The sequence below is a fragment of the Vanellus vanellus genome, assembly GCF_965231255.1.
Source record: "Vanellus vanellus genome assembly, chromosome: 3".
In the NCBI taxonomy this organism is placed as follows: Eukaryota; Metazoa; Chordata; class Aves; order Charadriiformes; family Charadriidae; genus Vanellus; species Vanellus vanellus.
This window is the reverse complement of record NC_138907.1, coordinates 14,529,346-14,557,106: the sequence shown is the minus strand read 5'-3', so window position 1 is coordinate 14,557,106 and position 27,761 is coordinate 14,529,346. Positions and strand designations below refer to the sequence as shown.

Sequence of the window (27,761 nt, the reverse complement as noted above, 5' to 3'; positions counted from 1 at the left end):
TGGCGCGCGCCTGCCGGCGGGGGCCGAGGCGGCGGCGGCCATGTCGGATTTAAAGGGGCTGCGCCTCTGAGGGGGCGGGCTGTGTCGGGCTTGGTTCCCGCCCCGCCCCGCCGGGATTGCGACGGGGACAGCGACTGCGGCGGCCATCGAGACCTTCGCGCCGAGCAGGTTGGGCGGGAGGGATTGTCAGGTGGGGAGGGGGTTGAGGCGCTCGGTCGTTCCTCTGGTCGCCGCGCCGCGGAGCGGGCGGCGCGGCCCGTCTCCCTCACTGCCCGTGGGGAGGGCGGCCGCCCGCCCGCCTGCCCTCCTCGGCGCGGGTCCAGCAGTCCCCGCAGGGCGGCGGAGGCACGGCCCCGGCCCGGGGGATGGTGGGGGTTGACGGTGCGCGGGGCTCCGGCCGGAGCTGCGTTGCCACCCCCCGGGGCAGATGGGACAGGCGCCCCGCCGCCAGTAGTGGAGCGGGGTCCTCATGGGGGAGCCCCCGTGTCGGGCCCGGGCCCTGGCCCAGGCCCGGGGCCGGCGTGGCTCGGGAGCCGCAGCGCGCCCTGGCCACCGAGGGAGTGAGGGCGAGGGACAGCGCCCGGGCCGGCCCGTCGTGCCCGGAGCCGGCGCGCCGCGGTAAGTCTCGGTCGGGGCGCGCTCCCGCCCGCCGGTGGGGTCGGCAATAAGGGCGCTGTGGACTTTGGAACCAGCGGGATGTGCCCGGTGGGAGCCAGCCCCCTCCGGTACCGGGGCGAACTCCAGGCTCCGGGGGCCCCGCCGGTTCCTCCCCGCCCCGGGCAACACCGGGCTCCTGTGCTGTCAGTCTCCCTGGCTGCCTTGCCGCCAGGGACGGCAGGCAGAGGCCGGGACCCCCCAAGGGAGGCAGGCGTGCGTTTGTGACAACGGTGGGACAGCCTGAAGTCCCCGTCATGGCTGTTTCCAGGGTGCCGTGGGCGCAGACTGCGGGATTCTCGACTCTATAATTAGGCGGTGTCCTCACTGCTAGGAATGGCTTTCAGCATAAGATAAATAATATGTGTTTGCACTCCTGCTATGTAACTTGCATGACTTTTTTTTTTTTTTTTTTTTTTTTTTTTAACTCTGCTGTAGCCACGTGTACCCCATTGCCAGGCAGGTTTGCCCTCCAGAACTAGGGAATGGAGGGGAAAACAGTGAGATGCTTCAGTGAAGAAGCACACATTGTGAGATGAGGCAAGAGAGAGCTTGTGTGTCACCATGGCTGGGCTCCCTCTTGGGACACCTGAAGCCCTTCTCCCTCTGGGGGAAGCTGTGGGGAGGGATGGGAATCCCAGTGAAGTACTGGCTTGGGCAGCTGTAGGTAGTTGGGGACAGCATGCCTCCAGAGGCTCACGAAACATCCTAGAGAGCACTAATATCCTTGTCTGAGGTAGAACAGAACCACAACTGTGCAGGCTGTGTATTACTGTGGATGGGATGGTTGTAGCAACAATCCACTGGCTACACTGGATGCTGTGGCATTTGTCTTCTCTCTGCATAAAGCATCTAGAGATCAAATGAACACTTCCAGGCAGTGCCTGGCCCAGCTCCGCACTGCACAGTGCTGACACAGTAGGACTCCCAGCGATCTGGTCCTGTATCTGGCTGTTTTTGTGGGCACAGCAGTAGCGATAGCATAGCTGGAGGGTTCTCTGCAGCTCCACCTGCTTGGCTTTAGGGGCTGGGATGGCGTCAGCAGTGGAGACGCAGATGAGGGCAATCCCAAATGGGATGTAAAACCTCTTGGCACGAGATCGAGTGTAGGATGGAGCGGATCTAGCTGGGTGTAGGGCAGGAGCGGGTGACTTTGTCCATCCGAGCAGGAGCCTGACGGTGGTGTAGAGCCCCTCGGGTAGTGTGCGGCGGCAGCCTGGGGGCTCCGCTCTGTTCCCGTCTGCTCCCGCCGCTCCCCGAGTGGGGAGCCCTGGGCTCGACGTGCGTGGCGCTTTTAGCGCTCCCAGGAGAAGCCTCTGACCGTCCTGTTTCTGGAGCCTGGCTGCATCTCCTCCCCTCCCCCTGCCGCAGTCTGGTTGGCTGCCGAGCGCCCGGTGCCTGCACTGGAACCGGGGAGGCGGAGGGGGGGGTGGTATCGGGGGGGAGCAGCGCGGCAGAACGCCGTGGGAGCCGCTCACCGCCGCGGTCCGGGGCCTCCGGGGGTACCGACGCCGGACAAGCCGCTGCAGGCAGCCAGGTACCGCGCCTGCCGGGTGCGGGGCGGGGGAGGATTCCCGTCCGGTGACTGAGACACGGGCAGAGTGCCCAGCCGTCCTGTAACAAAGGACGGCTTTGAAGTGCAATTTCGGGCTAGAGCTGATGAAAACTTTTCTCCTTGGGAAGCTTACGGTTAGCCGGGTGGGCACAGATATTTCTGTGGTGATGCTGAGGGGGGATGAAGGGGTTTCTCGGGCTTGCTTGTCCCAAGTATATGCAGCGGGCGTGCCTCCTGCTGCCAGACAAAGCCGGAGAAACGATGACGGAGGCAGCATACGTACAGCAATGGATTTCAAACTTTCAGAGCCTCCTTTCCCCAAAACCCTTCCTCCCGTTAATAAACGGCTTACTAAGCTGTTCCGAAGTGGAGGTGCACCCTACCGAAGAGGGGGGCGGGGGGCAATTGCTGGTAAGCTTCTGGGAGGGAGAGGATGCGGCTGGGAGGAGGTGTCTGAAGAAGGGCTGGGGGATGGCGTTGCAGCAGAATGCTCTGGCCAAGCACCCGGGAGAAATTTGCACAATGGTGGGAGGCAGCAGCACATTACCAGCAACCGCAGGCTTCCCTGCGCCCTGTGTAGCTGGCATCTCGCACTATCTTGCGGCTCCATGCAAGGGTCTTCTCTAGTGCCCTTGATCTCCTTTCTCCCATGCTGCCTTGGAGACATGGAAAGCACCCGCCTCTGTGCAAGGGGAAGGAGGGTGGTGTTCAGCATGCATTGGGTCAAAGATCTGGCCAGCTCAGACACAGGGTAAATAAACATGACTGAGCCTTGCTATAATTGGCAGAAGGAGCAGGAAGCGTGCGTTCTCTCATCTGCTGTTTTGGAGGAATGTCCAGGTAGGAACAACAGCGTTAATCCCAAATACCAAAATGGCTCTCGGGGCACAAAGAACACGTGGCAAGATTTTTGACCGTGGCAGAGTTGCTGGATGAAGGTTTGATTTGCTAGGAAAGAGCTCCTCAAAGCATTCCAGCTGGTCGGGGGAGACAGAGGTAAAACAGATCCTTTGCTTATTATGCAGGTAGAGCTTTGCCTCTGTGAATTTGGCTGCCTTGTTACGGTTTACAAGACCCGTTTGCTTCTGGAAATAATAGCTTGATCTTGCAGCCTGCAGTCAGCTGTCTTTTGCAACTGCCTCAGGTATGCTGATGGAGGGAGCGTGGGCACTCCAGAGCCCTTCAGGGTACACAGGGTGGCTCTAGGGCGCTTGCTGGTCCCAGCTGCGTCCTGGCCATCTCCCGTACTCCTGAGGCACATCCAGTGCATCATCCTCACATTAGACAGATGCCTGCAGAGGTACTGGCTCCAGGGAATTATTCTGCCTGCTTTAATACTGCTTCATGCTGTCAGGGCAAGGTAATTGCTCTCACTGTCTTTTATAGAGCGAGACTCCCAATCAGATTCTGAAGCTAGGAAGAGATGCTTGTCCTGGCTTCGTTCCAGCTGCTTAGCTTTTGTCTCCGCTAGCCTGGAAACAGGTTTTAATGGTGTTCTGCTGTAGTCCCAGGCACAGCAGATGCAGAATGGATTTGGTGAGCTGCTGCAGACATGAGCAAGAGTTTAAAAACAAGGTCTTATCAGATGATCTGGAGGTGCTAGCACAAGCTTGATGGTGGGGTCGGTGAAGACTGCTGTTCTGGTCTGGGGTTGTAAGCAGCATGTACTGCAACAAGGAGCAAAATGACTTTCTGCTAATGGTATCTGTCGGTACTGTTTTGTTTTGGTGTGGGTGGTTTTTGTTTGTTTGTTTTTGTTGTTTTGTTGGGGTTTTTTAACCCTTGTTGCCTCCAATGTCTGTATTCTGTGATCACTAATGAATGAAAGGAGTAAGACCTTTCTGGTCCTGAAAGGAATGAGTGATATGATACAAAGCCAACCAGACCATTGCCTCTGTCTTCCTCAGATCACATATGCTTATTGGAATGGGATCGTGCTTTGGCAACAGAGGAATTGCTTGCTGTAGTAAATCAGAACAAACCCTATCAGCTTTTGTCTTGCCATTTCCAGCTGTGGGCTGGAAAGCAGGAGGGGAATGGGAATCTCCTAGGTCTTTTCTGTAGTGATGTGAACCTGAGTCACTGTGGCCAAGTCCCTGTAAAGCCAGCTTACCACCACCTTGTCCTGGGTTTCAGAAAGGTTATGCTACAGTGCATTTTCTGTTAGAGATTGTAGGTGGTGGGGAGCTGAAGCCTCTGGGACAGAGACAAGCGTTTAGTACTGAAAAGGAAGAGCATGAAGGGAGCCTCCTATCTCCTTGCAGGAGAGCCCTTCCACTTGAGCTGCAAGTCTAGTTCCTTAGCCCTAGTTAAAAGCCTCTGGGGCTCTTGCAGCCTGCTGGTTAGCACAGACTTTCCCAACACAGGCCTTCCGGTATCTAGAAAAACCCATGGAGCTTCACACTCAGCTAGAGCTGGCATGTGTCAGCTGCTGCTGAAAGAAGTAATCCTGGTCTTGATCCCTGTCCAGGGAGTAGGGAGAGCTGGGCTGTTTCCAACAGCACAGTCAACTTATACTGAGTTACGCATGACTCTAAAGGTTGTGGAAGATGGTTGGGTGAAGCTTTTCTGGGTTTGGAGGTTGGCTTTAAAACCATTTGAGGGGGTGCCTGGATGCTAAAGAAACTCCTGTTCTTCGGGCATGGGAGAATGTGGGTGAGATGGCTTCTTGCCTCCAATCCCTGCTCTGCTGCTGGAGGTGGATTTCATTGCCTCTCTTTCTCTGGGACAGAGGGACCCTGTACCCATGGGACCCTGCTGAAAGGAAGCATGTGCTGCATTCCCTTCCTCTGGGCCTAGGGTTAGTTTCTAGTTTAACTAAGGAATTTGGACAAGGAATTTTCTTCTCTTTCTTTCTTTGTTTTTCTTCTCTTTCTTTCTTTGTTTTTCTTCTCTTTCTTTCTTTGTTTTTCTTCTCTTTCTTTCTTTGTTTTTCTTCTCTTTCTTTCCTTCCCATGTGGTTAAGCCATGGAACAAGGGTCTGAAGAACTTGTGGGATCTCCATTTTGGGAGATACTCAACCCTTGACTAGACACAGATACCTGATCAGATACCTCCTTTGAGTGAGGGGATGGACCAGAGACCTCTAAGAGACCTCTAGGCATCCCTTCCATGTAATACAACAGCCAGACTCTTTTGTTAGGGAGGAAGTTGCAACACACCAGTCTCTCTGTGGTACTTGAACTCATCTGTGTGTTGGTTTGACTCTCTAGGCTGTCTGCAGTGCATGAAAGGTCCAGGCTAGGGTTGGGAAAGAACTTTGGGCAGAAGGTTGAGCTCTAGGTGCCCCCTTTTTTGGCAGTAGGGTGGAGAAACTCATGAGCCAGAGACAAATGGGGGCAGAGGACCTCATGCATGCCAGAGTTTGAGTGACATCTTTTGGCTTTGGGATTGCAGCTCACAGATATGCTGCATACAAACTCCCAGGGTGCTGACCCCTGACTGATCTCCTCTTTGTGTGTTCTTAGTGTCTCTAAGGGAGCATGAGAGACATGTACCAGACATTTCTGGCAGTGGTAACAAGCATCACAGAGCACCATTCCTGCTCTGTGCCTCACGTGAACCTCAGCAGGCACGTGTCCCAGGATGGAGCCATATACTGCAATTATTCCACCAGTTCTTCCTTTTAGGAGTCCAGCATTTGCCCTCTAATTTCTGGCTCTTATTTATGTTGCAGTTCTTAATGTTACCCTGAAGCTGACTGTGCACCCATCTGTCCCTTCATTTGCAAAACCTCCTCCCCTTGCCTTTGTGTTTCTAAAGCCTTAACATGTGTGTGTGCAGCTGCTCTTAGCTGTGAAGTTCTTGGGCACCATACAGAGCTGATGATATTTCTTGGTTTAGTCATTTGGAGTGGCTCTGGAAATGCTGACTGTGGGATGTGCAGCTCAGCAGCACTAGTTTGTCCCTTTTCCGTGGTTCTGTTGCAGGTGGCCTGGGGTGGTGACTCCGAGCACAGCGGCTCTGGCTGTGGCGTGGCAGCATGCAAGTTTCCTGGCAGTGTCCTTATGTCCTAGCTGTGCAGTGTAAGCCTCAGAGGCTCCACGCAACTGACTGCAGCCTCCTACAGTCTCTGCTTTCTGACACTATGGTATCAAAATCAGGAGAAAACTTGTGCTCATGACACAGCTTCTGTGATGATTGCAACCTTGGCACTCTGTTTGCTTTTTTACTGCTTTTATTTTATTTTTCAGCGTCCAAGGTATTAGGTTGAGGGTTTGTTGCAGTATCCCTTAGGAGCAGAGACTCAGCTGTACATTGGCGATCTCACTTCTAGCTTTGTCAGAGGTCAACCAGTCTTTCCAGAGACCCTTTATTCTGTTATTTGACAGTAATAAGCTGGCAGAGGTCCAAAGGGAAAAAAAAACTAAAACAACAAAACAAAACACAAACCTCCCTGCTTTTGTCAAGTTGTTTTGCTTCCCACATATATAACCTTGCTGTTTCCCCAGGTAACAAAAGTGTGTCTCTCAGCATGAGACTGGGATAATTATTGTGAAAATCGGACTTTAAGCCCTTTGTTTCCATTTCTAAATGCTACCATTGCCATCTAGCTCCCAAATGTGGTCACTCATTCTTGCTATGGGTCAGACTTACTCTTTTCCACAGGAAGCTTTTATTTCCAGAACCCAGCTGTTTTTTCTGCAACTACCATATCCTTGGATCACCTTCTACAGAAGAGTTTGCAGCTAAAAATCTAAGCCCACTTCTATACAGAAAGTGCTGGCAGGCCATCTGCAGTTTGAAGGAAGCTGCAGTTATTGTCTTGACAGCATCGCTTGTGCAAGTTGTGATGGTACCCTGTGTCTCACGTATACTTGGTCCAGGGACATGCAGGGAGACAGTGAAGTGAACTGAATTTGTTGAAGTATGTGTAGACCTGAAATCTCTGTCCTATTGTAGTTGACTCCTGATTTCCCTGGTGTTTATTTTTTTTTTCTCTATGTAGTTTTCTAGCATTAGGCACCATAATCTAAGTTTTAAGATTCACTTGGACCCATTTAGTCTGGCATCCTTGTTTCTGTTGTGGCAGCTGTTGTGGGTTTAAGATAGAAGCAGTGAAGCTTCCAGTTCTTTCCTCTTAAAGCTCATGCATGTGGGAGCAGTTTTCCGAGGCAGAAAAGTGGGCTGCTGAAATTGCTGATGCTCAGTGACTTCCCGGTTATGCACTTGAATACAGGAGGAAGGTTTTTGCCTCGCAGGATGTGCTAGCTGATGGATTCCCAGCTGATTGCTGCAACTGCCACAAAGCTCGGTGCACGCGTGTTGCTTCCCTGTCTTCCTGCAGCACTCCTCCAAATGGGAGCAAGGGAGGGGAGATGAGATGGTGTTGCCAGAAAGCCAGGCTGTTCTAGCAGCTCACGGAAAATAGGGAAGCTATGCCAACTAGAGCAGAAACATGCTGGTGGAGACCTGGGCCGTGATACTTACCAAGCCGTGAGGAATGCAGCAGGATAAACTAGGAGCTGGGCACTCCAGCTCCCAAGGAACTCCTTGGAAAAAGCATTCTTTCTTCCTATTCCAGCCTGAACCTCCCCCCACCAAAGACAAATGATGGTGTCTGCCCTCCTCTCTACAGGAACCTCTGAGTGCATTTTCTGCCTGTATAAAGGACACAGTGCCCTTTGCTGAACATGTGGGAGTAGGAAGAGTGCTTATACAGCAGCCTCAGCCTGCCTGACCTTGGCGTCGGTTGCCATAGAGCATGTTTCCTCTCTGGAGGGCTGGGCACTGAGTGTAGACCTGCCAGCACTGGGCAGAGCTAGAAATAAGGCCCTCTAGGGAAGAATTGTCATTTTGGAGGGATAATAAGTCAGTTTCCACCAGTGTTTGTTGGGTTTATTTGCAGTGCAAGAGGTAGCAGTGTTTAAGTGACTTCTCTGCAGTCTTCTCTTTGTTTTATTGTTGGCACTTGGAAGTGAACAGCCCATGTGCTGTTCTGAGGTTTTGCACCCTGTGTCCAGCCTGGACAGTGTCCTGTCTGCCCTTGAACACTGGAGACATGTTGATACCTGGCAGCTCTATGCTTCTAGGATGTTATCCTAGGGGAGAAAGGCCAGGGTTGTGTAGGGGTGTTTGCACAGCTGGTGAGAGAAGAGGAGCCTGTATTGGTATGTCTTGGGGATCTGAAGATATACTTGCAGGGTAGCATGAGTCTGATGTGCTGTGGTTCAGGATGTTTTGATTATTTTCCCTTCTCGGTCTGAAATCTTTACAGTTCTGAAAGACAAGTTGATTGTGGAGACTGTGAAGTGCTCGAGGCTTTTTCTGTTGGAAGGGCTGAAGAAAGACAGGATGTTGCTGTAGTAGAGGCACTGTTGGTTTACCACACAGCTCAGTGATTCCTCAGTTGAGGAGTAGTTCTGTACACAGTGGAATTAATGAGGCTGATTTTCTATGGATCTGGGTCTTGTCTGACTCTTATCTAGCAAGGTGCAAGCTCTGGTGGCTTTTTATCATGATTTGTAATGTGTTTGTCTTCCCAATGCATTTGTATTGTACTTTTTAAAAATGGTAGCAAGATTTCTGTATGGACATAAGTAATATGTCCATGAAAACTCAGTATTTCACAGCTGACCCAGTACACTGAGGGCCAGATAAAGAAGCACTTGTACTGCACAGTTCTGTGAGTCTTAGGGCAGAGCTCTAGTTTTGTTGTATGCTGGGTATGAGGCTGCTTCTGGGGCTTCTTCTGCTCTTTGTGTCCCAAGCATTGCCTATGCTCCAGAGGATTCCCACTTTCTGAGTTCCCCATTTCTGAGTCTGGGGCTATGTTTCCTTATGAGCTGAAACCAGTGATAGAGCCATTTTGCCCTTCAGCAGTTGTTACTTTGGCTTTTGTGGAAGCAGGTAAGTGCCTGTTGAGCCTTCCTGGGAGGCTGGACCCATTTCAGAGCAGTACAACAGTGCTTTGACGCGCATGACAGTGCGTGACAGTCTTTTGGGCTGCCAACCTCTTCTTCTGGAGCTGGGAATCATTGCAGATCTTTTCCTGAATTGTGCTTACCTGCAGGAGTCTGCCTTAGGCAGGGCTTCCCTTGTTGCTTTAGCACTCAATCACTCCCCCAGGTGTGTTATAAAGATGAGAAGAGAAATAACCAGGGGAATTATGGACCAGAATCCTTAGCTGGCAGTTCCTGGAGAATCAGTTTGGAAGACAGCATGTGAGTGGCAGCCAACTTTTAACAGACCTTTTCTTCAAAACAGTAGTCTATGCCCTCAATCTTAGTGAGGTTTTTCATGCCATTCCTATCATATGGTCTTCTCCAAAGCAAACTGGGAAACGTCACAGTCCAGATGAGACTTTTCAGTGTAAAATGCATGATGCACAGGGTAACTGCATGTGGAGCATGGCAGATACCCAACAGTGAAGGACACAGTAAAGTATGGCACAGGGTTGATGCTGATGCTGGATCATGAAGTATATGTGAAGTCAGCATTGTGATTCTGGGGGAGGTGGGGAAGGACTCAGCTCTTGCTCAAAGATATGAACAGGAGCCTAGTCTTCAAGATGCATGAACTGTTTTTGCCCTGCTGAGGTTCAGTAAAGTCTCTGCTGTGACTTGGGTTTTCAGACCTTCCTGAGGGATGGATGTGCATCAGTGGAACAGAAACCAAGGAGGAGCTGAGAGGAAAGCTCTGGCCTATAAAACTCAAGGTTTTATAAACTCAGGGAACTTCTGAAAGAGGAGGGAATGGGTGGATATAATGAGATGTGTGTGGGACACGTGTAAGTACTGTGGGACAGTACTTACAGCAACTGTCCCAGCACTGTTTGCCATCTTCACTTTCTGTGCTGCAGTGAGGAAGAAACTGGACCCCTCTATTGCTCAGGGCCCACTCCCATGCAGCGATAGTAGTAGCTGAGCTGCGGGATCGCCCTGAGCCCCCCTGGGCAGAGTGCACGGCTGGGGAGGAGAGGAGCCCTGGCAAGAAGAGCTCTGCTCTCTCTGTTCCTGTACCTGGGGCAACATTTCTGCTCGCTCAGTAAACCAGGCACACAGCTGCTTCCAAACAAAGAGCTCAAACCATGCAGAGGTGGGTCCTGCAGGACGACAAAGACAAATCTGTTGGCAGCTCTTCCCCCACCTCCTCTTGCGTAGTGCCTGGGGTGTTTGCCAGCTTTCTGCCAGTAGGGCCCTGGGTGCTGGGGTTCCAGTGCTTCCTGCCAGCTCCAGGTGGCAAGGAGGTGCTGCAGGGCAGGTGCTACCTGTGCAAGGTGTCGCTGCTGTCTGCCTTCAGCCCTGCAGGAGGCTGGCCTTGGAGTGACCAATAGCGAGGTGGGTGGTGGCTTTGTCTCGGAGTAATGTGAAGAGGCTGCTGGGGTGGTCCAGCTGGGTGGGAGGCTGAGAGAGGGTTAGATGAGATAGTCATGGAGCAGCCAGGGTGCTGTCAACCTGTTATGAGAGGTCTTGCCTGCTTCTTATGTCTCTTGCCCTCCAGCCTACTGTGTTTCCCTAGCTTCTGGATCTCCTATGCAGGGATCTTGCAGCCACACTAACATTGGATTGTAGCACTTGGCATCCCTGTGCAAAGGCAGTAGCTTGATATTCTCCCATTGTATATCTGGGGCGAACAGGACAGGGAAGGAGTACAGAACCCTCATGCCCCCCTGAGGAGTTCTTGGGCTGGCAGCAGGGCCAATGAAGCTAGAAAAGCTGTTAGTGTTTCAAGCTGACACCCACACAAGGGTTACACCAGTGTAATTGTAGCAGTTGGTGTATGTAAGCTTTCCCACACAGGCATGATTCAGTTCATGCTGGCGGTGTTATATCCTTTATTGCCACAATGGCCATTCTGTGCCGGGGCTGGGATTGACAGGGTGTAACTATTCTAGTAAGGGAATTTTTTGTTTGGCTCAGCCACTGCTGCATCCCTGTCTGAGAAATGCTCTTCCAGGAGATTTTTCCATTGAGGAAAGCTTTGAGCTGTCATCTCTCCACTTGCCATTCTCTTTCTTCTGCAGTTGGAAGAGGTGTTGAGCTCTGACAGCCTCCTTGCATCAGTGATCTGTGGGCAGGAGGTACATGCATTGCAACCACAGCTGCCAACTACAAATCTCTGCTCTTAAATGGAAGCTAAATCAGCTTTCCTTGCTGATGGGAGTGTGGGGGTGTTGGAGGTCAGCACTGATTGTAGCCTTTTTGTCTTCTGTCCACGTGTGCCACCTGCACTGGTTGCCAGCACTCCGGTGCCACAAAAGCGGAGACACGTGTCCTGACAGCTGCTTGCTGCCAAAGGGAGCAGGGGAGACAAAGGAGAAGGGCTTAGACTGGGCAACCAGTTGGACACTGTCTCTGGCTGCTTGAAGGAGGCTGCGACACTTGTGTCTGGTTGTGGCTCTCTGAAACAGCACTGAGGGTTTTGTCTCTCTCTCTGTGTAGGGCTGCAGGAGCAGGACTATGTCCACCATGGTGTACCCAAGGGAGGAGAAACTGGACAAGCTGAGTCAAGAGGAGATAATTTCCAACACTAAGCTGGTGATGCAAGGGCTGGAGGCACTCAAGAATGAACACAACTCCATCCTGCACAGCTTGCTGGAGACCATCAAGTGCCTGAAGAAAGATGAAGAAGCCAATCTCGTGCATGAGAAATCCAACCTGCTCCGCAAGTCAGTGGAGATGATTGAACTCGGGCTTGGAGAAGCTCAGGTGAGAGTGGTGGGTGACCCCCTAGGTGGTGTTACCCAGGACTGACGGGGAAAGGTGGGCACGGGGCTGTTCCCCATAAGCTGCAAGGGCAGCAAGGGGATGTGTAGAAGGCTAGCGTGACCCTGAGGGTGGGCCCTAAGCATGCATGTGGGGGAGATAAAAGATTGTGGTAGTTACTGACTAGGACTCTTCACAAGGTGATGATGGCATTGTCCAACCATCTGAATGCTGTGGAGTCAGAGAAGCAGAAGCTGCGTGCTCAGGTGCGGAGACTGTGCCAGGAAAACCAGTGGCTGCGTGACGAGCTTGCCAACACCCAGCAGAAGCTGCAGCGCAGTGAACAAACCGTGGCTCAATTGGAGGAGGAGAAGAAACACCTTGAGTTCATGAACCAGCTGAAGAAGTATGATGAGGATGTCTCGCCTTCGGTATGCTCTAGTCCTATCAAGCAGCCACCTTTGGGGGTGGGGGAGGTTGGACCAGCAGGATTGGCCTAGGTGTGCTAGCATTATCCCGGATTTTGCCCCTTCCCAGCTACCATGCACAGCAATGCCTGTAACTAAAGGGAACCTGCATGGGGCAAAGTCTCTGGAAGAACATGGAGTAGCATGCCAGGATGTGCTGAGGAAATTTGGCTTTATTAGTTTTGGGGGGGGAAGATGGTGGCAGAGACAACAGGGGAAGTTGAGGGTGTTGGTGGGCTGCAGCAGGGAGGAGAGTTTGGCAGCTGACTCAGCCCAGGCTGTTCCTGTTGCCTCTGAGAACCAACAGTATTGTGATTCCCATCCTCTCAGGAGGAGAAGGAGGGCGACTCTGCCAAGGACTCCCTGGATGATCTGTTCCCGAATGAGGAGGAGGAGCACGGTCCTGGAAGTAAGTGTTTGCTCATGCATGGTTGCTGGCTCTCTCTCTTCAAGCCTGCTGTGCTAACTGATTCCCTGTTTATTCCTCTGGTTCTGCAGTGCCCCACCAGCACAGCAGTGCAGTGGCAGCTGCCCAGCAGGGCGGCTATGAGATTCCTGCACGCTTGCGCACCCTCCACAACCTTGTCATCCAGTATGCCTCACAGGGACGTTATGAGGTGGCTGTTCCACTCTGCAAGCAGGCACTGGAGGACCTGGAGAAGACATCAGGCCACGATCACCCTGATGTGGCCACCATGCTCAACATCCTGGCACTAGTGTACAGGTGAGCATGGTGGGGAGGGCAGGACTGGGCCAGGAGAGCTTTCTGCCTATCCTGTTTACCAGGACAGCACATCATGGTGACAAGGAGCTCCCCCAGTTTCCAATGGTTTGCCTTTCAATAAGGTTTTGGCACAGATTGGGTATTTGGACTGCCAAACTCCCTGATATAACTAGAGACTGGCTAAGGTAGGGAGGAATGGAGAAATTAAAGGGCTGTGGCAGCTGGATCTGTGTGGAAGGACTGTTGTTTGCCATTCTGCTTGCAATGGGCTGTGGTGTCCAAATCCTGAATAACTGATTGGCTTTGCACTGCAGGGATCAGAATAAATACAAAGAGGCAGCACACCTCTTGAATGATGCTCTCTCCATCCGTGAGAAGACTCTGGGCAAAGACCACCCAGCGGTGAGTGTCTCTCTCCTCTTTTGGTCACTTTCCTTGACTTGTGGGCGCTGCTGGGGCTAGACGGGTGCCCTTGTGGTGTGTCTGCAGCTGGACTACCAAAGACAGCAGTGTAGTCTGTGATGTGAGGGGTGCTGTTCACATGGTGTAGGGCTCAGTTTTACTGCTTCAATATTTACTGTATATTCTCCTGTATCCTGCAATGTAGACAGAGTAGCCTTCTGCCTCTGGACCTCCTTCTCTTCAGAAGCAGCTGTACTGCAGGCATGAAGGAAATGGGACAGTCGCTGTTACTGCTCCTTGCGCCCCTTGTTTGGTCCCACTGGATTCTGCCTTGTTTCATGGAGAAGCTTATGTCTCTGCAGGTGGCAGCAACTCTGAACAATTTGGCTGTTCTCTATGGCAAGAGAGGGAAGTACAAAGAAGCAGAGCCACTGTGTAAGCGAGCCCTGGAGATCCGTGAGAAGGTACTGGTCTCCCACACTCTTATTCCTTCCAGCTCTCCCTGAGGGTTTTCCCCCATTACCTCACTGCACCTGGGAGATCCAAGATCTACCTAGCCTCTTTGGCTGCTGACTCTGCTGCCACCTTTCCTGTCTCTCCAGTGTTTGCAGCCTTAGGGGAGACCTGCCAGGAGGTGGAAGCTGGAATTTCTCCTCTTTACCTCCCTGGTCCTTGGCTCCTGTCTGACATAGGCATGTCCTAGAGGGACTGCAGTGTCTACTAACTCCAGGAGCCCACTGCAGTCTTTAAGTATTGACTTTTTGTGGCTTCTCTTCTTTTGTTTACCCAGGTCCTAGGCAAAGACCATCCCGATGTAGCCAAGCAACTGAACAATCTAGCCCTGCTGTGCCAGAACCAGGGCAAGTATGACGAGGTGGAGTACTATTACTGCCGAGCCCTGGAGATCTACGAGAGCTGCCTGGGTCCTGATGACCCCAACGTGGCCAAGACCAAGAACAACCTGGTAAGCCCCTGGGGAGAGGCCATGTGGGGAATGGGGAGTGTTGCCATGGGAAAGGTGAGCATTGCCTGGTGCTTGGAAGATGCAGAGAGAGAGCTGCAAGAGGGGGACAGAGTTAATCTGTGTTGTCCAGTGGAACTGGAGCTGTTTTCTTGGTTGCAGGCCTCCTGTTACCTGAAGCAAGGCAAATACAAAGATGCAGAGGTGCTGTATAAGGAGATCCTTACTCGTGCTCACGTGAAGGAGTTTGGCTCTGTGGATGGTTTGTACAGCAGAAGCTGTTGGGGCTGGGGAAGGGTGAGCAGTTTGGTCTCCTGGCTCTCAGCCTAGGCTTGGCTGGTTCTGGTATCCCCCAGGCAGAGGGATGAGATGCCTCTCAGGGCCCCTGCTTTCGGCAGCCCTTGCAACACTGCCATTCTAGTGGGTTATGCTGTTCCACCTGTTTTTTCAGAAGGGGTTGTGGAGAACTCTGGCTGTCAGTCTATACTGGGTTGGGAATAGTTGTGGCTAAAAGGGGGAATAGCAAGTGACATAATAATTCCCAGGCACAGGCTGAAATTTCTCCTGTAGCCCTGGCACAGGCATTCCCCCATGGGAGGACTTGTTCCGTCCTGCCCTTGCAATATTGGTTGCCCTTCTTGGGGCTCTAGCCCAGGGACCAGGGGGATCTGGAAGTCTTGTCACTTCCCTCTGGTGAGCTGCTGGCTCTGGGGACAGAGTACTGGGCTGTGCAGGAGGCAGAACTCCAGCAGAAGTGGCAGAGCAACAGGGTGAGGTGGTGAGCGGAGCTGTCCTGTGTTCTTCCCCACACAGATGAACACAAGCCAATCTGGATGCACGCAGAGGAGAGAGAGGAGATGAGCAAGGTGAGTCTGAGCTGGTGGTGCTGCCTGTTAGCAGCAAAAGCCCTGGGAGGGGAAGGAGATCCAGGGGTTTTGATCCTCTCTTATTGCAGCCAGACCCCCCTTCTGCAATCTGAAGAGCTGCCATGGCCACTGATGAAGAGCCAGGAGGGGTCTGGAGAGTAGGGAGAGAGCATGACTGCTCCTTGGGGCAGCAGGGAGGGAAGGTCTGTCAAAGAGCTTGATGGATTTACTGGGGCAGGGGGTTGTTTGGCCTCTCAGCCATGGCTGCATGCTCTCTCTTTTTGCTTTAGTGATCCCTCTAGGGCACGCAGATGATGGAAGATGGCAGAGGGTTGTGCTGCAGGGCCTTGGCACTCTGTTCCAAAGAGCTTCTAGTACACAGAGCACAACCTGCTTCTGAAGCAGCCCTAAGGCTGCCCGGGGGAAAATGGAGGTTGAGAAGAAACTGCTGCCATCACCTTGCTTAGACAATGAAGCCAAAACTCCTGAAAAAGATCTCTGCACAGGGCAGGCCGTGTCTGTTCTATGTCCTAGCTGGCCTCTGAAAAAGGGTAGATGTGGGTTGTGCTTGCCTTGGACTAGGCTGAAAGGCAAAGAAGCTGTTGCTTCTGTTGCCCAGGCCCTCCTCTGTGCTCAGCTGATAAATGCAGCAGAGTCCTGTCTCTGCTTTTGCCGAGCCTAAGACCTCTCCTGATTTTTCACAGGTGGGTGAAGCAACAGAATGAAGGGCTCTGGTCTAGTCCTCTAGCTGCACTCTCTCACAGGGAGCTGTCTCTCTCTCTCTCTCTCTCTCTCTCTCTCTCTCTCTCTCTCTCTCTCTCTCTCTCTCTCTCTCTCTCTCTCTCTCTCTCTCTCTCTCTCTCTCTCTCTCTCTCTCTCTCTCTCTCTCTCTCTCTCTCTCTCTCATCCCTGCATGGGCTCAGACAGCAGGCTGGCAGGCTTGGCTTCATCACTTATCAGTCCCATCCTGCAAGCACTAAGAGCAGGGCACTACCAGCTGCCTCCCACCAGCATGCTGTGTCTTCACACAGAGTGGTTCAATGGGGTCCCCAGTGCAGGGCAGTGCCTCAGCTCTGCCTTGTGCTGCTCCAGTTGCTGCCCTGCAATGGCTCTGCTGCAAAGAAATAACACTTGCTGCAGCACCATCCTATGCAGGAAAAATCAAAGTTCAAGCAGAGACCAGGCTCCTCTTGCCACCTCTGGGTTTAAGACAATTCCGATGGTATCTTTGGAGACTTAAAAGGTCAAAAGTAGATAGTTGTAGCATGGTGCTGTGCTCCAGATAACACAAGCTTTGCTACGGGGCAAGAGAACAGGCTCAGGGACCTACAGTTGGAGTGAGATTCATTTTACAACCTGGGGCAAGGGCTGAGCCTCTTTCCTTGCCCCTGCGGCTCCTGACCTCAGGGCAGCTGTACCCATGCCCCATGGCATGGCATAGTTGGTATGGCTTTCCCAGCTAGGCAGCGGTAACCACAGATCTGCTTGTACTGCTGGCCCAGGTGCTGGGGCTGCTGCACTCTACTTTGTGCTGTGTTTCCACATATCCTATTAAAAAGCATCAAACCCCTCTTGCAGAGCTTCACTTCTTTTTTTTTTTTCTTTTTTTTTTTTTTTCCCCTTGCCCCTCTTTCCCTCTGCTCTCAGTAGCAGCAGGGGGAGACCAGCTCCTGCCAGCAGCAGGGCCTTTGGCACAGCTTGCAGCCCTGGCTTGCAGGGCTCTTTCTGCCCCAGGGGATTTGACACCTTTCCCCTAAGGTTCAGCTGCCCTCTTAGGGCTGCCTCTATGCAAGCTTCAGAGGTGTTATGAGTCCAGAGCTCTCCTGTTCCTGGTGCCTGCCCAGGTTTGTGTAGGCTCTGGTGCAAGGAAACCCACATGTCCTTATGGCTCCAGCATGTGGGGTAAAGATCTGAGAAGTGCTGTGGGGCTAAGAAAAATGGTCCCTGTGAAGGCAGTTTCTTCTGGGCTAGACACCTTGCCAGAAGGAAACCCTTGCTGTGGAGCAGTGCCTCCCTGCACCTGCTTGGTGAAAGCAGCCCTGCTGGGCTTGGGGCTGAGCTGGGTGCTTCCTACCCAGTCCATGTGTCTTGTGGGTGCAGTGCCAGGGGCATGGCACACCCCTGAGTGCTCACCACGTGCCAGGATACGCAGTGTGTGGACAAGCAGCCCTGTTCCTGCATCATTGGCAATTCCTGCCTGCAAGTGCCAGGGCAATGCTGGCCAGCAGCTAATGCCCTACAGAGTGGGTTGTCCTGGCCCTAGAACTTTCTCCTTGAGCATCAAGCTCTGCCCCCTCTCCTATTGCTCTGGCCAGCAGCCTCTTTGCTCTTGGCTGTGGCAGGGCCAGCCAGCCAGCTTTGGGGTGCAAAGGCTGGGCATGGAAAAGGGACAGCTAGCTGGGCTGAGCTACTGTGGGGCAGGCCTGACATTGCAGGCAGAAGGCTTGGATGTGGCTGGCTGATCCCTTTGGAGCTATGGCTGAGGGGTTTAGTGCCCATGCTGCCTGGCATGCCAATGGGTAGGGGTTTTTTTGTTGGTTGAGGTTGGGTTTTTTTTGTCTCCCTTTTGCATGCTGGGAGGTGGGGGTCTCATGTCCTCCAGAGCTCCATGAGGATGGGCTGTATTGTCCCTGTTGCCTTTGGTACCATTGAAGGGGCAAGGAGATGGGATTATGCTCCTTGCTGGGGTGGGAACAACACTTCTACTTGTGGCCCAAATCTGTTGCAGCAAATGGGCTTTCCCTCCAGGAACCTGCTGGGCTTCATCGCTGCATTTGCCCATTGTGTTTCCAAAGGTTGGGCTGGTGCAGGGGTGCAGGCTGGGGCCTGACCCTGGCATCCAGTGGGAGAGCACAGGCCAGAGAACAGCAGTAGGCATGGGGCTAACAGCTCTCTTCTTTCTTCACCCTGTAGAGCAAGCACAGAGACAGTGCTCCCTACGCTGAGTATGGTGGCTGGTACAAGGCCTGTAAGGTCAGCAGGTAAGAGGTGGTTCATGGGCAGCTGTGGGCTCTGGAGGGAGGTGGCCGCAGGACTCTGGCTCACCTTCCATGTATTACTATAGCCCAACTGTGAACACCACTCTGAGGAACCTGGGTGCGCTGTACCGACGCCAGGGCAAGCTAGAGGCAGCTGAGACTTTGGAGGAGTGTGCAGTTCGCTCTCGGCGGCAGGTAACCCCAGAGGGACCTTTCCTGGTGGAAGGGGCATTGCAGGGCTTGGGGTGGCAGCTTATGGCACACCATTTGGCTTGGGGGTGCGGTGAGGAGCTCTCCTGGGCCTTGCAGACTCCGATATCCTTGGTTTACATTCCTACGACACCAGAGCACCTTGGTGGTTGGGGTTGTATTTGTGCAGGGCTACACACGTGTGTATATGTGTGGGGTTGTGCATGCATGCATGGATGGAGCAGATGTCAATGTGTGTTCATGTGGGGAAGAAGGCACGGCTCTTTGAGTGCGGAAGTACTGCAGCTGGGTTAGGGCAGGTTATTGGGCTTTGTCAACTACTGAGATCTGCACTCACTGTGATGTTTTCTTCCCGCTAATTTTTTATCCAAGTAACACACTAGGGGTTTATTAGAGTACCTGTCACTCTAAATTCCTCTTAGTGCTCAAATAATAAAGTGGGAGTTGTAAGCACCTGGCCCAAAGACTGAAGGACAGCAGAAACCTTTACACACCAAAATGGGAAGAAAAAAAGTTGTTAGCTTTGGGGTAGCAAGCCCTTGTCGCCCAGGGTGGTTTATGGCTTGGTGGGGGGCTCACTGAGCTGGGAATCCAATTAGAGACTGCTAAGTGCAGGATGGTATCTGGCTCCATGCTTCTTGTGCCGGAGAGTTTTGGTTGTGATGGGGCAATGGCCAAGAGAGGGAACAGGATGGGACCAGGCACAGTGATGGCACAGCACATTGCTAGAGGGAAAGAACGCAGAAGGGCAAAACATGGTGCTTCCTTCTCCCTTTCTACTTGCAGGGCATTGACCCGATCAACCAGACGAAGGTGGTGGAGATCCTGAAGGAGGGTGATGGCACAGAGAGACGTCGGAGCCTGGGGGGTGGCGTCAAGTATGAGAATGCCACAGACGGTAGCGAGGAAGTGAGTATGGGCGTGGAATGGAGCGGGGTAAGTACAAGACACCATCAAGAATGGCCTCAGCCGGCTGCCAGAGGGAAGGGACAGTCTGGCTCAGGGCTGTCCCTGCGTGGCCTGTCGTGGCATCCTTGTCTGCCTCCATTCGTTCCCTGCACACTTCCTTCCCTTCTTTCTTGGCATGAGCCAGCCAGCCCACAAAGGTGCGTGTCTGGGCCTGGCTTCTGGTGTACAGGCCAGATATCCCCAAATGAGGGCTTCTGCTTCCAGGGGGCTGCCAGGCCCTGGCGATGCACAGCATGAGCTGGTCCTGATCTGCCCTTAATCTTAGCCTTGCAACCTTATTAACATCTCTCCCTGCTGCTCCCCTCTTGAGGCTCTGGCTGAGAGCATCGGCCCCATCTCAGGCCCACACAGCCTCCGTGAGCCACTTGGCCGTCTATCCTAGCATCGCCTGTGGCGCAGTACGAGCCTGGTGAGGGTTGTGTGTGTGCATATGTGTCTGTGTCTGTGACTGAGTGACTGCAGTGCATGGGAATAATCTGTAGCCAGTGTCTTTGCTGTTCCCCTCACCTGGTCTCATGCCCACTGTGGGCTGTGGCCAAGCAGAGGTGGTAAAAGGCAGGTCTTTGTGGGATGCCAGGCCGGGCTGACCAGTGGTGGCAAAAGAGGCAGGTGTTAGCTGAGGCACAGACAGGGCGACCTGAGCCTGTCTAGACTTGCTGTGAGGCTGAGGGGCACTTTGGTTGCTAGCATTGAGTTTGGAGGAAGGTAGCAGTCCAGGTCTGGGACAGGAACCTTTTATCTTCTGTAAGGAGGAGAAGAGGTGGCAAGTGAGCATGGTGCTGGTGGGTGCTTGGCTCAAGGGCTGCTAGAGCTGTTAATGCTTACTATTCCTCCTGCAAACTCTAGTTGAGAGTGTAGTGTAGCTGGGTACCCAGGGACTGTTGCGGCCTGGCACAGGTGACACACTGAGCACACGGAGTTCTTTGCTCCCCCCTCACATCTACTGTCACTAACCCTTTCCCTCCTGGCTCGGCTCCATCCCCACCCGCATGAGCTCCCTCATTCCCTTCCCCCTTCCTCTTCCCTGTTGCCATGACAGCCCCTCAACACCCAAGCCTGAAGCCTGCTGGCGCTCTTGATTGTGGATTGTACCCAGGAGGTGGCTGGAGGGGACCTGGGGAGCAGAGTTTTGAGGGGACCTGGCAGCTCTGCCAGATGCAGGGCTGTCCTCTGCCCCAGCTCTTGGCATCAGGACATCAGGGTCCTAGCCCTGGCAAGGCACCAACCCTGGGTACTTGCACTCCCTGTTAGTAGAGGGGCTAGACAAGTGCAGAGGGAGGGCTGCAGGCTTGGATTAGGATCACCTGGTCCCCATCCTGGCTGGTGTCTCTCTGTGGTTCTTTCTGGCTGTGGTTGGTGTTGGGTGATCGCTCTGCACTGGTGACGGTCTGGGAGACCTTCCTGAGCTCATCATCCCAAGGCGAGGAGGCAATACCACCCTCTCCCCCAGCCTGACCCAGCCAAGGGGGTTAGCCCCTGCTCATGTCACCCTTCCCAGTGGGCTTGGCAGGGCTTACCTGGCCCAGCCAGATGTAGACAGGGTTTGAAGGCTAGTCCAGCACCCTGGGGGATGTGGCTGCTGCCATATGTTGCTCGGTGCCTTTTCCAGCCTGCTGCACATGTAGCCAACCTCCTCTCCCCAGCCAGCAGCCCTGTACCGGGCTGCAGCTCCCCCAAAAAGGCTGAGGCAGCTCCTGCTGCTCCTGTCTGTCACGGCCAGTTGTTCCCTGTGCTGGTCTAGAGACCTTGCATGTGCTGCCTCTGGGCAGTCTCTGCTGCTGTCCCTTAGCTGTCAGCTGCTGCAGGCAGGGCCATGGGAGCCCCCAGGGTGCCAGCAACCTCTGTGCCCTGCTGCCAGGGGCAGCTCTGGAAGCACCCCAGGGCCTGGACCAACTACTTGCTGCCCAGGTAGTTGGGCTGGGAGAGCCAGGGTCTGGGCCGTGAGAGCAGGGATGGCACCATCTCAGTGGTGCTGAGGGCCTGGCAGGCACCCTGTGCCCAAGGCCCAGGAGCAGGGACCCCTCAGAGCGGGAGGCCCAGCCTGTTCCTCCCAGTGCAAGCCATGCCGGCTTGAGTGCGCTGGCAAAGGTGTGAGGCCACTGTTTCAGCCCTGCAGGACTCCCTCCCTGCCCAGACGTGGCCCCTTGTCCCTGCATGTGGCCTGGGCCCTGACCCATCTGCTCCCTGGGTGACCTACAACCTCACGGCCTTATAAATTGTGTCTTTCTCCTCTCTGTGCACTAGGCTTAAATGCCTCCCGAGACTCCCTCTTTCCCCTCCACCGCAATCACCTGGATGTTTGTGTTGTATCTTCCGACTTTTCCTCCACACCATCCCTCCTTCCTCGGCAAGAACTCCACGCCAGTCCCCCAACCCTCCCGGCGCGCGAGGGCACCGCGATGCCTGCAGAGGAGTCCCTGGCCACGTGGCCCAGCTCCAGTCCTGTGGCCAGCAAGAGCAGGAAGACTCTGCGAGGAGCTGCCCGCTCCCCCAGGCCAGGGTGACGGGCCACCATCCCCTCATGTACCCCCACCCCCAGCCTGCCCTTGCACATCCCTGGGGACCAGGCCTGCGGGGGATTGTCTTCACTCCAGGCGTGCTGACTCCACTTCATTAGACATCCTCAACCCTCCTAGCTTGTTCCCTCCATCTCTGCAGAGGCCGGGACGGAGGCACGAAGACAGGGGTGCTGTTTTGGGACAGAGAGGCCTGGCCTTGACAGGGCTGTTGTGTGCCCAGTTGCTTTCTTCCCTGTAGGCTTAGCTGATGTTAGTGCCCTGTAGCAAACCTGCGCTGGCCACCGGTGAGCTGGGCTCTCCCTGTCTTGCCATCCTCCTCCCCGCTGAGCTCTGCAACCCAGGGACAGCATGTGGGTCTCTCTGCAGGGGCACAGGAAGGTAGGGCCACCCATAGCTACCATACATCCGAGATGAGGTGAGGGGGTGACAGCCAAGAGCCGTGCATGGAACAGGGACCTGCTAGGACAAGCACATTTGGTTGCAACCTCCTGACCTGATGCTGTAGTAGAGTTCCTCACCTGATGGCATTAAGGGGTGAATCTGCTCCCCATTGCTCCAGGGTCCACAGGTGTGGGTTGCTGGTAGAGAGAGAGGTGGAGGTGAAGCTGTTCGCTGTTCCTTGGAGGCAGAGGAAGGGTAGGAGGAAAGCGCAACTTTTCAGCAAGGGGCCATGCCCCAGGCCATTAGAAGTGGCTGAGATGGGGAATGGGCTGGTTTGGAGCAGAGTGGTTGGGAGAAAAAGGAGGTGCAAAGAAGGATGGCAGGAAAGGAAGAGCTGGGACTTGGGGTGCTCTGAGCATGTGGGGCAGATGAGATAGCTGGAGGGAGGTTTCCACAGGAGGAGAAGGATCCAGGTTGCTCGTGGAGGAGGGCAATTCTTGAAGACAGGACCTGGCTTGCCAGGCATGGTCCCTGGGGCTGTGTCTGGCTGTCCATCCCTAGCCAAGTGGGTGGCAAATCTGTAACCCTGTTACTGCTGAGAAGACAGTGCTGACCTTGGGCATGCTGACCCTGGGCAGAGGCTCAGTGCCTCTGATGGCACTCCAGGCCAGCACAGAGTCTGGTGCTGTTGGTCACTGTTGGGAAAGGGGATGTTTCCCAGGGCCAGACCACCACTGCCTTGAGCTGCACACTCTCAGCCCACCTCCTGTAGGAAGTGAATCTCCATGGCCCTCCTACCTGGGAAGAAAGCTGGGGAGGCTGTAGCCAGCAGGAGAGAGCCCAGAGGCCAGCGCAGGACCCCCTCCGCCCCCCCTTATTTATTTAGCTAGATAGTTTCTCTCATGCTAGTCATCTGGCAGGTTGTGATACTAAATGTGCTTGTGTCTGTCTGGGCCTGGCTTTCCCGTGGTGGTGCAGAGGCCTTGGGGCACATGCATGCTGCTCCCCTGGGAGCTTGTGCTTGCTGAAAAGGAGGTTTGTCCTCAGGACCGTGGGGTGTGGAGCCTGGGGCTGAGTGCTCTAGGGTTGCGCCTTCCCTGCCTCTCTCTCCCAGCACTGGTCCATGCTCCTGGAGCCTGGTGAGTCCCCAGTGCAGGGTGCATTCAGGCCTTGGTGCCACCTGCCCCTGTGTCTTGCCATGTCCCGGACCTGGTGCTGTAACAACCTTACCTCTGATTAAAGGTAGACAGACCCGAACCGCTGCCCTGTGCTTCTTTCCATGCTCTGTAGGCCAGCGTTGGTCAGCCCTGGGGTGACGGGTACAAATGCTGCTGGAGCAGGTGTGGGTGTGCTTGGTGTCTGTCCGCATGCAGGGGGATGCACTGCCCCCAGGGCACCTCTCCTAGGCTGAGCATTGGAGATGAGGGACCCAGCTCCACTATGCCTCTCCCTAACCTCCGAACTGGGGTTGCTACTAACCTCAGCTCTGTAGCTACATGTGGCAAGGCTGCCCTGGGGTGTCTAAGCTTTGGACCTTCCCCAACAGGTGTTTCCATTAGCCAGAGAAATACCCCATTGTGTCCCTCAGTGCTGAGCTCCACATGCTGCCAAATCCTGTCCAAATCCTCTGTCTTCACGCAGCAGGCAGGGTGGGAGCATCCAGTGGAGAGCAGCTCAGCGGCGGAGCTGCTGCTTTTTCTTTTGAGTGCTCTCATCCTGGTGGGTGCAATGGGGTGGGGGCTCTGCGGTAAACCAAGCCCCATAAATGTGCTGGGTTAAAAATAACCTTGCAGAAAAGGGAGTGGGGAGAGAAGGGAGGCTATTTTTAACTCAGCATGCAGCAGCATTTGGTTCTGGTGTTGGTCTGCAGTAAGTTTGCATCACTGCAGCTGGGGAAACGTGGCTCCGTCCTCCAGCCCTGACCTTAGAGCATATTTCCTGGCCAGATCCTTCTGCCCTTGTACCATGGTCCTGCTCCTCTGCCCCAGCTGTGTTCCTGTCTCCACCCCTGGCTTGTGTGCCCTGGCAAAAGAAACAGTGCCTGGCATGGCAGTACCCTGCAGGGAGGGTGATGACCCAGTGCAAGTCGGGGGTGGAGGGGAGGCAAAAGACATCCCACACCCCCCCCCCCAGTCTTTGCTAGCGCTGCATACTGATTGCCAGCTCCTCCAAAACCTGCCCAGGATGCCTGGTGCAGGAGCTGAATTGTTAACTTTGCTAATGCTTTTGGTGCTCTCTGGATTCCTGGTGAGTGGGTCCCTTGCAGCAACAGCACATGGCTTCCAGTTTGGTATCCCTTCATCCTCATGAGAAAGTGAAGAGGTTCAATGCACTTGGCTTATCCAAGAGGGGATGAGATAAATATCAGGAGAAAAGTTTGCTGGTAGGAAAAGTCCTGCTCAGCTGCTGGAGAGGGGTCTAGGGCTGGATCAGCTTTGGGTAATCAGAGCTGGGAAGTGTTGGGAAAAGCCTTCCACAGCGCCACAACCCATAGGTGTCAGCACAAGGGAGTGACTGGCCTAAGGCAGAGACCCTGCTTACCTGCAGACCTGCATGGACAGTACTGGGGCAATTGCTGCTGCCAGCCTGAGCCACAGGACATTTTTGTCATTTGGAGTGGTACAAAGGGGCTCCCACATATACTTGTAAGGAGCAAAGGGCTTTTGGAGTCACCTTATCTCTGTCTCTTCTGCGCTGATGTGCCAGAGGCCATTGGGCTCAGGTGCAGGGAGGACTGCTGTTATCAGGCCATCAGAGCAAAAGTAACTCCACATCAGCAGTGGTGCCACAACCTTGTGTGATGAGCATGCCTGGCCACAGGGGAAGAGCCTGATGCCATGATGGCACAGTGGCATGAGGTGGTGTCGTGCTGGCAGCCCGTGCCTTGCATGCATGTGGAGCCAAATGCAGGAGATGGGCTAGAGCCTGTCAAGGGCTGAGAGTGTCTTTCTGAGTACTGGGGACTTTTGGGGCCATGTGGGAGGAAACGGGCTGGGGAACAAGATTTAGCACTAGTTTTGGTCTTTGGAAAAAGCAGGCTGCTGTAAAGAAACCCCTGCAAAGTGTCACCCTGGGGCAGCTAGCAGGGCTGGGCACAGCTAAAGTTGAGGGGCTGAGGAGAATAGTGCCTGCTTGGCAACCCAGTGTTGGTGCAGCCGAATGAATGCATCCCAGATGGAGCTGCCTGAATTGCTTGGCAGGCTCAAAGCTAATCGTCTTGGAGGTGTTAAAGGTGGGACAGGGCCATGTGTGCATGTGGACTGGTCTTGTCTGACATGAGTGAGCCTGCAGGCGTGGCATGCAGGGCCAGGACGTGCATCAGGACAAGTGCTGGATGCAGAGGAACGGCAATGGCATGGTGAGGAAGGGGCAAGGGGAGTGGGAGGATAGTCTCCTGCCAGCAGAAAATGAGGAGAGAGTCCTTGAAATGAATGTCCCAGCAGCATATCCTGGCCTGACAAAAGTACCACCAAGCTTGGGGCTACCATCAAGGGCTTGGTTCTTCCCTGGCCACTGGGACCTCCTTAGTAACTGCTGCCTGAACTGTGACAGGTGATGGAGCTATGCCATGTTCGAGCAAGGCTGTGGGGATGCCAGTGCCATTTGTGCTGGTGGCCTGGTGCAGGTTAGTGGCCTGGCTGGGTGTTTGGCTTGCACCAGGCAGGAGGGATGATCAGTCTGCATGAGCCAAGTCATGGTGGCGGGGGTCCCTGACTGCATGGTCACCATCTCCTGTGGAGAAGCAGGGTGAGGGGGACCCATGTAGCGAGCAGTAAGCCTGCTCTGGGCCAGTGCTAAATCCTCAATGCAAGTGGGCAAGAGGGTATTTGGAGCCAAGCCCAGTTCCTGGCCACTCGTCTGCAGCATTCCAGATCCTGATTGGTGCAACTCAGCCGTCACCCCGGCTTGTGTCTCTGTGTCCAGGATGGCAGTGGCACCCTCCAGCGCAGCAGCTCTCTGGGGAAAATCCGGGATGTGATACGGAGAAGCAGTGAGATGTTGGTCAAGAAACTGCAGGGCAATGGTCCCCTGGAGCCTAGGAACACCAGGTAGGGACCAGGGCTGTGAGGGCCAGGCTGGGCGCAGGGTGAGCTCTGGCCCTGCCACCTTGGGGGTCAGGGTCTGGCCAGGCACAGTAAGATCACACCTGCTCTCCTCTGCTTTCTTGTAGCATGAAACGAGCTGCATCATTAAATTATCTGCACAAGTCTAGCGATGCTTCATTTGAGGTAAGCACTGGGCAGGTGGTGGGGGCTGTGTGGCTGCATCTGGCTATGGGGGCTGTGGCCAGTGACACAGGCGGTGAGTGGCACTGCGGGCCACACACGTGGGTGCCCAAGAGCCCACCGGAGGCGTTCATCTATGTAGATGTACTCTGCTGCTGTGCGGCGCCAGAGCTACTCTGTCCTCCCAAGGGGTGGCCTGGGCTGGTGACCCCACTGCACCCCCAGGGCAGCTGTGCAGCCCCTCTTCTGAGATCATAGCTCCAAAACTGAAGGTGATATCTCTAAGTAACTGAGCTCAGCAAACCCTCCAGCCATAGACTGGGAGCAGGGAGGGCAGAGGTGGCACCTAATGGGGCTGGTAATGGCACTGGGGGTGTCCTGGCATGCGAGGCAAGGGGTGCTGCAGGAGGTGGGCTAGTGGCTTTGGGGTGCGGGTGTGGGTTGCAGGCACTGGTCCTCACAGGCGATGTATTTTCCAGGGCACCCAAGGCCTGCGTGCGGAGAGCAGAGGCCTCAGCGCCAGCAGCATGGACCTGTCCTCCCACAGCTCCCTGCTCTCCTCCAACTGATCGGCCTGCAGGTGCCCCCCCTGCCGCTGGCCCACCACAGCTTTGCGCTGCAGCGGGGGGCGGGGGTGGGGGCCGCACCCGGCAAACCCCCTCCCCACACCCCCACACCCCCCCAACTGCTCTGTTTATCCCCATCACCGGCTCTTGTGCCACCGTCTGCCCGTCCGGCCTGGGGGTGGGGTGTGGGTCCCACGGGCACCGGGGGGGGGGGGGAGGGGGGGGGGACGCTAGCTAGTTTGGGAACTACAGCCCGCACGCATGCTCCTCCGCTGCGCACCCAGCTTCGACGGCAGGCCGCTCGGCACCGGTGGTGGCACGCGCTAGCCTAGGTAGACATGCCGGCCCGGGAGGGAGTGAGGCGGCCCCCGGTACGTGCGGCGGCGAGAGCGGCACACACACCCCCCCACACCCCCCCCGGCCCGGGGCAGCGACGGGGGGGGGGGGTCGGCCGCGCCTTCGTTCCTCTCCCTCCAACCCCCACCCGCGCTGGCTGATGGCTGTACTTTATTTTATTAAATAAAACCGACCCTAGAAGCGACCGTGGCTCGAACCGGCGGGGGGGGGGGGGGGGGGGAGGGGGTGCGGGTGGTGTAACGGGGGCGGGAGGGCGGGCGGGCGCCGCCTGGCGGGGGA

At 54.8% G+C, this 27,761-nt stretch overlaps 1 protein-coding gene across 5 annotated transcripts; it reads left to right on the top strand.

Moving 5' to 3' along the window:
- Positions 1-118: 118 nt before the first annotated feature.
- Positions 119-27,660, top strand: KLC4 (kinesin light chain 4). 5 transcript variants are annotated; one of them, XM_082481495.1, is made up of 16 exons: positions 119-168; positions 11,593-11,859; positions 12,057-12,287; positions 12,654-12,732; positions 12,822-13,047; positions 13,362-13,449; positions 13,812-13,913; positions 14,240-14,413; positions 14,573-14,672; positions 15,224-15,276; positions 18,190-18,257; positions 18,341-18,449; positions 19,251-19,373; positions 26,258-26,382; positions 26,505-26,562; positions 27,039-27,660. In XM_082481495.1, the coding sequence occupies exons 2-16, from the start codon at positions 11,611-11,613 to the stop codon at positions 27,126-27,128; spliced, it is 1,875 nt and encodes a 624-aa protein (XP_082337621.1). In that variant the 5' UTR covers positions 119-168; positions 11,593-11,610; the 3' UTR covers positions 27,129-27,660. The 5 variants fall into 5 exon arrangements, with proteins under 5 accessions (XP_082337621.1, XP_082337619.1, XP_082337623.1 ...); XM_082481493.1 differs by having other exon boundaries at positions 19,251-19,400; XM_082481494.1 differs by lacking the exon at positions 119-168 and adding an exon at positions 3,041-3,049 and having other exon boundaries at positions 19,251-19,400.
- The last annotated feature ends 101 nt before the right edge of the window (positions 27,661-27,761 follow it).